The sequence below is a fragment of the Zychaea mexicana genome (assembly GCF_025766255.1).
Source record: "Zychaea mexicana strain RSA 1403 chromosome Unknown BDB00scaffold_13, whole genome shotgun sequence".
NCBI classification, from domain to species: domain Eukaryota; kingdom Fungi; phylum Mucoromycota; class Mucoromycetes; order Mucorales; family Lichtheimiaceae; genus Zychaea; species Zychaea mexicana.
In genome coordinates this window covers 352,409-362,500 of record NW_026516676.1, presented here as the reverse complement: position 1 = coordinate 362,500, position 10,092 = coordinate 352,409, and the positions used below count along the sequence as shown (strand labels likewise).

Sequence of the window (10,092 nt, the reverse complement as noted above, 5' to 3'; positions counted from 1 at the left end):
CCGTGAAAAGCTCTTGGATTACATATCTTCAGCATTTGGCGGCGATAAGTTGGTCTCGGAATACGTCCTGCTGTTGCTTCTCTCAAGAGTGTAAGGATAGGATGCTTTTTCTTACTTACTCGGCACACATTGAAACTCATCGTTTCTGTCAATTTATACAATAGGACGGGCAAAGTGAGTGGACTCAAGATTGGTCAGTTTGCGTTGAACGTGGTGAATTTCCCTGTTATCAAGCCAAACACGGAACAGCAATCATCAAAAAAGCTCAGTCCAAAGAACGTGGCATCCAAGCTGGTCTTTGAGCTCATAGAAAACTTGGTCCATCACTGCGTCGGTGTGCCTCTTTCGATTGAGTTATTAAACGGTACACGATTCATGCCAAAAAGCGAAAACGAAAACTTGGAAGCTGGTCTTCTGCAGCTTACAGATGGCACTGCCGTGATCTTGGATGAGACTGCCATGACAGAAGGAACATTGGGTGATCTTGGTAAGTTTTATTTGTGAAGCTGGATGATATTGATGATGGTGGTGTGTACGTGGGCTACTGATGTTATCGTAACTCACCGCAAAATAATGTCGCTAGGTGTTCGCAATGTCCAAGTGATCCAGGAACTGGTCACACAACAGTCCCTGACCTATGTCTTCCCATACAGCAATTACGTTTTTGACACGGATTATTCAATTCTTTGCCTTTCGGAAGGCAAATCTATTCTACCGGTATGTAGCACAAAGAATATAGCACAGCACGTTCTTTACACCTCACTTTCCCTCCTCCCTGGTTTTCCCCACACGCACAATATGTCTATTTTCAGAAAGGAGGATTATTAAATCCTTTGTTACTTTTTATAGAATGACTGTGTAGTACCACTTCAATCAAGCTTTACCACCGAGGAACTTCCTCAACTGGACGAACAAGTACTTGATTTGTTCAGACTCTATATTCAATTTGCAAGATATAGCGAGTACAGCATTGACCCAAAGATGTCTGACGTAAGTGAGCATACTGTAAACTGCTATGGCGGAGCCAAGAAGTAACCTGTACATGTTGTTTCGATTGTAGGATATTACCGAATCGTTTGTTCAGGAACGTAAGGCTGCACAGCAGAACAAGTCCAAGCTTCCAACACAAGAGGACCTTATGCGCTGGATGAGCATGGCCCGTTTAGTTGCATTGTCATTTGGTGAAGGAAAATTGACGAAGGAAATATACAACCATGCCCGCAGCATGGACCTGGAGCGTACTAAGCGATTGTTAGGCGGTGACCAGGAAGCTGCAAAATAGATTAGCAAAAAGAAAACTGTGTACAAAAGAAACCATCCTCCTCCTCATCCTCCTTCTTCTCCTCTTCATCATCCATTTTTTCAAAAAGGAAAAATTATTACATATATTTAGCAGTAAAAATGATTTAATAAAGAGATAGCATTTGTGAATATTTTAAGCATTTAAAACTATAATCTTGTGCATTTACCAAACATTTTATTTAATCAAAAAGTCAGCAAAAACAAATAAATGGAAGAATTACAGCAAGATCTACTCGATAGAAAAGGTAAAATTGGTAACATCATCCCTCTTTCTTCTACCAAATCGAAACTACATCTTGTCCAACGTGGAGCAGATGAGCACTGCCATTCCTTGACAAAACGCGCTCAACTCATCTTCGTCGTTATCACGTAACATATTATCGAACTCTGTTGCCTGGCAGCTGACTGATAATTCACTGACAACAATCATCAGTGCTTGCTTGAGGACTTTCTGAAACGGCCAAACGTCCAAAGCCATACCACCATCGACAGCACCGGGATTCCTGCACCGTCGAAACAACAAGATCGCACCATTCAACCGGCCCTGGTTACCTTGGTCGACCAAGCTCCTGGATATCCATTCCTCGCATACGCTCTGCACCGACGTGCTGCCAAACCGATCGGCTGCAAGCAATAGATCAATCACATCGCGCCAGCATGTGGATGAAGAGAGACGCATTTCGCCCAATTGTATATTGTTGATCACGTCCAAAAACAACGTGAGCGCATGATCCGTAATATCCAGTAACTTGACCGTTTTGTCCGGGTTTTCTGCGTATTCACCAGAAAATAATGCCGCAAAAAAAGTTGATTGTCGTACAAGTGGACCACGTTTGGCCGTAATTGGTATGCTTGAATGCTCCGTCGTAAACGCCACCATGTCCTCGCTGTGTTCGTCGTTATTGGTTCTCCAACTGTCATCAAGATCTTCTTCTTTTTCGACGCTAGAGCTTATCCGGTCTCGTAACTGGACAACAATGTCTTGGCGATCAGCCACCCATGCTGGTGTCAGAACTTGAGTGAGGACTTCGATTGCTTGAGCAGCAGCAGGTCGTCGATATGGAGCCTCGTACACATTGTCGCTGTCTTGTTCAAGTAATTCAAACATCAGCATTCGACAGAGTGCGCCAAAGACACTTTTGTTATGAATAATTTCTTCGCCGTCCACTACGCGGATCCCGAGCACAGTATCCCAATGGGATGGATACGGGCAAGCATATGCAGTAGCAACCGCACACAGTTCGTGGAGTCTCGTCGCGTTGTCGTCGCCGACTGTGAATTGAAACAGCCGTGCAAAGTCTTCGAATCGCTCTTCATAAAAGTCTTGACATAGCGTCTGTGATAATTCAAGCTTGTAGTCGTCCATTTCTGCTATGGATGTGCGCAGCGGCTTGAAGAAGGCAGTGAGGACGTCACTAGTGATAATGAACCGCATGTTTTCTTGGGACGCCAGTATTCGTACAAGGCCACGATGCAAAAGTTCATAACACCGATTGCTTAAACTCCTCGTAAAGGACGTTGTCAATCTTTCCGAATCACTACTGCTACTGCTGCTATTGTTGTCGTTATTGCTGTCCAGTATGCTGCTTATTCTATTGACCTCGTTGCCGCTATCCGCTCCGGTTTGCACCTCCATCTTGATATCTTCGCCACTTTTCGCCTTTAGTCGCGGTGAATAATTGCTGTTCTTGGTTTGCTCCAATAACCCCTTGAGTAGCTCGCACAAAAATTCCATCGCTTCAGCATCTCGTACCAACTGAACGCCGCATTCTGGAACCGTCGATAAAAGATTGAAAGCATTTACTGCATGCAAAAGCATGCCCAAGTAATCACTGTTGCTGATACGGTCTTGTAAAATCTCGTAGCGGTCGCTGCTTTGGCGTCCAGGTAATAGCGCTTGCAATATCGTCGGCAGAACCGATAAACGTCCGTTATTTGTTCTTAGACTATGGATCCATCCTCTGCTATTGACTTCAGTAATCACACTGTCATTGTCACCATCACAATCAGTAAAATGGACAGGCCACGCTAACCATTTTTGGAGCGATTCGTTGTCAAACTCGAACGCATTAATGACCATTAGACTTCCAGAAACGACATGCGTCCACGCGTTCCTCAGATTCTTTTCTTGGCATTCATGAATCCGTATGGTTGCTTGCCACAACAGTTTCATGATTGCTGGCCCAATCGGGAATGCGTCGTCGCTGCGTAATTTGGCACGTATCAAGGCCATCGTGCTAGCCAGTGCTGCAATAAAATGGGTAAACGATGCATACACATTTAGCACGGACACTGAAGTTTCCAGTACCTCGCTGTTGGGGATATACTTGATATTCACCATGTGCAGTGCGCCCGCTTGTTCCAATTTTGCACACGCATTGGAAAACTTGGTCACGGCACGTAACACCGAAAACGCTCGTTTTGCCTTGTATAAAATGGTATCTTGGTTCTCCTGTTGCTTGTTGCGTTGGTTTTCCTGCTGTAATTGTACTAGTAGCGGTGGTCCCACTTCCACCATGTCCATGTCGACGTCGTTGTCATCGGCAGCAAAGAGTGTTAGGCCATGAAATGCATTTCGGATCGTCGGCACCCAGATAACGTCGTTTAAATAGATCGGAGCTGTGGCAAAGACCTGAATGGCGTTGTCAAAATGCAGAAAATAAGATACGAGTTTTTGCATGCGTGCTGGAATTGGCTGTGTCGATAGTATTGACAATGTTGTTGCTGCTATTGACAGTGACTTATTAGGTTGTGCCTCCTCTTGTTCTTGCTGCAGTTGTTCGTTGACGACATCATCCTTCAAGGCTACCAATGTATTGATCAGAAAGTGGGCAAAGTATCCAGAAACACCGATTACCATCAATTTGGACGCTAATTGCAAATGCTGTATGTAGCATTCCAACAAGACGATGAAGAGATCTTGATATCTTTTGAGTAGACTTGCCGTCCAGACGCCAGAAACGTGGTCAAAGTTCCACTCCTCAAACCATGCGTCCATGGCACCCGTTGCTGGGCGACCTATCAAAGTGATGTGTTCTGGCGTGATGGCGTCAAGTCCAAGGAGCAACAAAAATGTAGTGATATCTTGGGTCAGCTCATCTATACTGGATTGCTGGTAGGATCCGCTCTTTCCATTAGAGACAGCGACACCGAGTGCTATTCGTGCCACGCGCTGCATTCGGATAGCTACATTTAGTGCAACACGTAATAAGTCTCTTAGAACAATAATCGCATATGAAAGACACTTTTGTGGCCACACATACCAACTTCGTCCATCATTGTAATGCTGTCGCTCTGCTCATCATTTGATTGTTGCTGCTGTTGTGACCGAAGAAGATTTAAAAACGTCTTCATATCGTGTGACAGGGCTGAACGCCAGATGAATGCGGATCGGATATCCGAAAACGGCAATGCGGCATCCTTGGACACGGACACACAACTACTGACGATGCTAGTGAGCGAGTGCATCAGCTTGCGAACAATCGAGTTGCTTGGATTCTCCAGATACTGGCTCGACGATATCTCCCAGCTTTTTGCAACGGCAACGAAGTTGATCGACTGAACGAACCGCAAAGCCTTTTCGCGACTCTGGGTATCTGCACGAGGAGATTTGGTATAGCTCATCAGATTTTCAAAAGTGCGAGCTACTTTGACACAGAGATGGAGCGTCCTTATAGCATGGGATGTAGCGGACGAGGAAGTGGCGGTAGTAGTGGCTGTTGTTGTTGCTGTAGCGTTAGCTATGAGTAGGTCGGGCACACGACCCACCAAACTGGCTAAAATATAAAAGGCATCGTACTCGATCAGGTCCTTTGCAAAGAATTTTCCTTTTGCGGCCAATGTGCGGAGACAATTGGATTCGAGCGTTGGATAAGCGCCCGCCAGCTGTAGAATGTGCATGATCGCTCGACTTTGTCGTACTTCCATTAAAAGAGCGTCGTTACAGCTTCGGTGTTCTAGCACGTCGCCGATAAACTTGATTATAGTCTGCATGGAATCCAAGTTTGGCGTTGCTGTGTGCTGTTGCTGCCCGTCTGTTGCTGTTGCTGTTGCTGTGGTGACACTGCCGCCTCCTCCCCGGCCATATTGCGCAAGACGATTCAGCGCTGCTTTGACACACAATCGGAAGGATCTTGAATGGAAGATGGCATTGCTTGCTTGGTGGTTGCAGTGCTGTACTATATAGTCCAAGCAGCGGAATAGTCGTCGTGCTGGCCATCGTTCGTTCCGTCCATGGAGGTAGTTCAAGATGCGTTTCAAAACACGATCTACTACAACAGCGTCAGCCTGTGCCAAGGCTTGTTGGCTGCGTACTGACGCTGGATCAGTAGGGAACTGTACGGCACGGTGTATAGCGGTAATGCCCAGATCTTGCATTAGAGTGCGAGGAGGGTAAAAAAGTGAAGAGAGGTAGAAATAAAGAAAGAAGAAATAAACTGCACTTGTGAGCGAAATCGCGACCCAGAAAAAGAGGCACTTTGTTGCTCGGTAAACCCAGCAATTACACCAGTCCTCCTTAATTCATGCTTAGGCGTAGGACGTTTATGCATTTGAGCAGCAAAATAAGGAGCGCTTTCCACGCTCTGGGTTACTTCTTGTCGTCGAATAAGCTAGCTTCACCGGCGAAAAAATGCCCTACGCTTATATACCGCAACGACTGCTCCATCAGCATTGTGCGTGCCATCTTCGGGACTCGTCCTTACTTGATCAGTTGAAACGCGTCATAACAAGTGCTTTCTAACTGCTTATTCATACTCAAATATAAAACAGTTTCTCTTTGACGTTTGGGGTCTCGCTTTCTTGTTTTCTTTCTTTCATCTTCTTTCTACAAACTCATTTTCCCTTGTTGTTAGTCCTCCTGCTTGTTGATCGGCGTGTTTTCGTACATAATATCTTCTTTACCATCGACGTGATCACCATCATGCCCCTACTTGTATTATCTTAGACTTGCAGTGAAGCTTCCAATTTTGCGCTCTTGTATACAGTAGTAAAGTAAGGCAATAAACATTTCGACTACAGGATGACTTATCAATACTACGGATCATATCATGGTCTATACTACCATCGTGCCCCTTTATTGGAAAACAATTGAGTAGTACGACATACGACACACTCTCTTATAGCCATTTCCCTTCAATGCAACCAGTATACGACGAGGCAACCATGCCGTCTTTTTTCACGTGTCTCCCACTAATAAAGCTGAGAAGATACGTACGCACTAACAATAACAGACTTTAAGTGCGTCCAAAATTTCTTTGCTGTCCAGTAACCGTTGATGGAGCACTCTAAACTCTCCATCTAGAAGAAGCGGAAAGCGGCACTGATCGAGTCAAACGCGATCATTGTTCGATGGAAGAAGGAAAAGCAAATTGCTGTTTTGACTTTAAGCAGCTTTCTCATATGTAGGAACTAAGTATATTCATTCATCTTGCTTCTTATGTAAAGAGAAAGCTCTGGCAATGATGATTGAAAGTAATTTGACCTTTCGCTCTGATGATTTATATAGTTTTTTCCATGGAAGAACTTTGTTTTTTGTATTTTGTGCTTGATAAAGATAACGAATATGTTAATAATCTATTCTATGGGGGGTGATGCAAGAGCTCCTCCTGTCGGAAGCGAATGAGATGCTTGTGTGTAGTGTGAGAAACTGAATCCGAGTCGAAAGGGATAGAAGAGAAAACACAGCTCCAATGTGAATGCCAAACCCCAGCAAGGACGCCAGCAATCAATGGTATGGGAGACAGGTTGGATGGATGAAGCTCCCAGGTTGGTAGATCACGAGAGAAATGAGCAGAGATGACATACACAGTTGACACAGGTTCTAAGACACAATATTGAAGGACTTGTTGCCAGACTTGCCATTTGATGAGACAAGAAAAGAGAAAGTGGTCGCGGGAGTCGGGTTCTTGATCGCAAATTTGACATATCGGGGACGGGAATGTTCAGGAAAGATGGTGTGCAAAGTTTGGCGACAGGACAGTTTATTGTACAATATGCGCCACCAGATGGTGCGTGAAGCGGGTGAAATCCGCGAACGCCAGAAGAGGCACTAACCTGAAGGCGATAAGGCGGGATAGGAAGGGACCTGGGTCACTTGATCAATGGTAGATTGTAAGCGGGCAAGCCGGTATAGGCGAGTAGAACCAGTATGAAGCGCGGCATCAGCGATATGGTAGCGAGCATAGAATGGTGCCAAATCTAGGGTGCCAAAAGACGGGTTGACGTCTGAACGCATTAAAAACTGACAGAGAAAGTCAGCGATCAAACCCCTTCCAGAGTCCATGGCGCCAAACAGTTGAGTGTGTGGCGAACCACGTTAAAACACTGCTTAAGATATCAATAATAAGACATTTGGTTGAATATTATAGCACACAAGTATGAATACCACGGCATCCCGGCTAACACTATTGAATAAAACCTCATATTCGGATGATCCACCTTACGTGAACAGGACAATGAATTTATTAACATATACCTCAGCCATTACATCATCAGCTAACGCCGGTTTCAAAAATGTGCCTGATTAACATAGTGACTTCATGAGAAGTTCTGATACGTCGTTGATCCATCCTCTATCACATAGTTTATCCAATTTTCGGATGAACTGATATTGCCGTCTTAATAGCTAAAATATGAAAGAGCTTTATCTTTGTCGGAATAAAACATCATCTCAAAGATACTTAAACTTGTCCCTTATTATCATTATTGAAGCTCTATCATCATAGAGTGATTGTAATATCCAATAAACCAAAAGAGGCAGAATAAGTCAACGAGACCCGAAAGGAATTGAAACTGGTTCATTATGATAACAGAAGTTCTCACTATTTATAAGAAATGGCTTATCCTTGGCAACTACCACAGCGTGTGCATTGAACGGATGAAATGATGTTATAAATCAATCATATAGGATTAAGTAATGTATGATGCGTGAGTAAAAGGTACATCCAGTTAAATGCCTCAGATAGTAGCTAATGTGAATTACGTGATCCGAATAATGACAACTTCTTCCTGAGCATAGCTGATCGGTGTTTCACCAAGATGTGTATGAATAAGGAAATGTCCGCACAAGTGAGGTTATGAGGGAAATAACAGCAATCATTAATGACCAATTAAAGAATATGTGTTATTGATCATGTTGGATACAACAATCCATATAATGACAACTTCTTCCTGAGCATAGCTGATTGGTGTTTCACTAAAATGTATATGAATAAAGAAATGTCCGCACAAGTGAGGTTATGAGGGAAATAACAGCAATTGTTTATGACCGATTAAAGAATATGTGTTATTGATCATATTAGATACAACAGTGATCGCATTCCAGCTAAACGAGGCTAATTTAGTGCAAGAGTGGCGACGAAGTAACTAGAGGGGTGGATCGAAAAGTAAGGCATCAGAGACACAAAGGGACTGCAAGCATTTTTAAAGGGAAAAGCTGCTATCTGAAGAAACATAAATGATAAATAATAGGGGAAGGCAGAGGCAAGTTGCTATCGTGGGTAGAGTAAGCAACGGCTCTGGAACCAAATTGTTTATTGCAGTAGATAGGATTGACAGCGTTCGTATAGAGTAGAGAGTGGGGGAGCATAAAGAGGGGAAAAGAAGAGGTAGTAGATAGAAATCGAGCAATAGTAGGCAAATTAGGAAAAGAAGAAGAAAGAAAGGAGGAGAGCTAGTATGCCTTTAATGCCTATTGGTAGATTCATGAGTAAATCACCTTATACTACTACTATACTATCTAACTTGAGCTACCCATAGAAAAACAGAAATGCACTGCCTACTAGATACTAAACAGAGAATATCAAACTTTTCAAAGCTGGTCTAAATATTATTATCAACTTCTCTCAGATCTGATTTTTTTATTTACTACTAACTTTTCAACTCTTAATAATCTAAGCTCAAACCAGATTTTTTGTTATTAGTTATTACTTTTACTACTAGCTTTTAAAATCTGCTTTGACCTTTAGTACTAACTTTCTAAAAATTGTTTAGATTTTATCATCAAAAACTGTTTTATTAGAAATCCTATATATCTGAGTTTGTACTATTAAATAAAAATAAAAAGAAGAAGTAGAAGCTAGCTATATTTATATGTAACTCTCACTTAACAAAGCTAAAAAAAATACAACAAAATTAGTCCTATTTTATTATATACTTCTGCTATTGATACAGCCATACAAGTTTATTAAGCAACAACAACAAAAGAAGAAGGAGGAGATGATATTATAATTATTATTATTTATATAAACATTTAAATGTTATGTTCGTATTTGTCCGATTGCACTGGTACAGTATCAGGCCCGGTTAGCTCAGTCGGTAGAGCGTTCGGCTTTTAACCGAAATGTCGGGGGTTCGAGACCCCCACTGGGCGATTAATTCTGGTATTCGAGGAAATCGTCTCTTTTTTGTGCACTTGCTCAGCAGCTGTTGCTTTTTTTATTTCTTTTTGTTGTTGCTTCCTCTTGCAACTGTTGCTCTTTTTTGTTGCCAGCCGCTTTCTATTCCGTGCACGATATGTATTGTATAAAGCAGCAGAAAGTCATCGAGTGTGCCACTAAAAACTGTTTTCATTTGGTGTATGATAGACGTGGGTCACTGATAGGTGGAATAGAAACAGGTCATTTCAGAGAGAAAAATAAAAGACATTTCGATATACAGTGAGAGTTATGTATGAGATATTTTTTATTGAATGAGTTAACAAAGCTTTAATCTATTGTTTTGGATGCTCTACAGACTTCCGTTTGCGTAAACTGATAGATGAACCGCGGGTGTGTCGAATATTGGATCTTT

At 42.7% G+C, this 10,092-nt stretch overlaps 2 protein-coding genes and 1 non-coding gene across 3 annotated transcripts in view; 2 read left to right on the top strand and 1 right to left on the bottom strand.

The window, feature by feature from the left end:
* The window catches only part of BDB00DRAFT_891235 (mini-chromosome maintenance replisome factor-domain-containing protein), a 3,181-nt gene extending 1,738 nt beyond the window's left edge, over positions 1–1,443 (top strand). The window contains exons 5-9 of the mRNA XM_053128475.1: positions 1–90; positions 165–487; positions 584–717; positions 850–990; positions 1,061–1,443. The exon at positions 1–90 is cut by the window's left edge and continues 364 nt beyond it. Of these exons, the coding sequence (XP_052982937.1) occupies positions 1–90; positions 165–487; positions 584–717; positions 850–990; positions 1,061–1,282 (910 nt within the window). The 3' untranslated portion in view covers positions 1,283–1,443. The remainder of the gene's footprint in view (positions 91–164; positions 488–583; positions 718–849; positions 991–1,060) is intronic.
* A 1-nt stretch (position 1,444) lies between these two features.
* BDB00DRAFT_102579 (uncharacterized protein) lies at positions 1,445–4,533 on the bottom strand. Its single transcript, XM_053116059.1, has one exon. The coding sequence runs from the start codon at positions 4,478–4,480 to the stop codon at positions 1,592–1,594; it is 2,889 nt and encodes a 962-aa protein (XP_052982936.1). The 5' UTR covers positions 4,481–4,533; the 3' UTR covers positions 1,445–1,591.
* Positions 4,534–9,600: 5,067 nt separating this feature from the next.
* On the top strand, positions 9,601–9,673 carry BDB00DRAFT_t22. The gene has a single exon. It is a non-coding gene; the product is annotated as a tRNA-Lys (tRNA).
* The last annotated feature ends 419 nt before the right edge of the window (positions 9,674–10,092 follow it).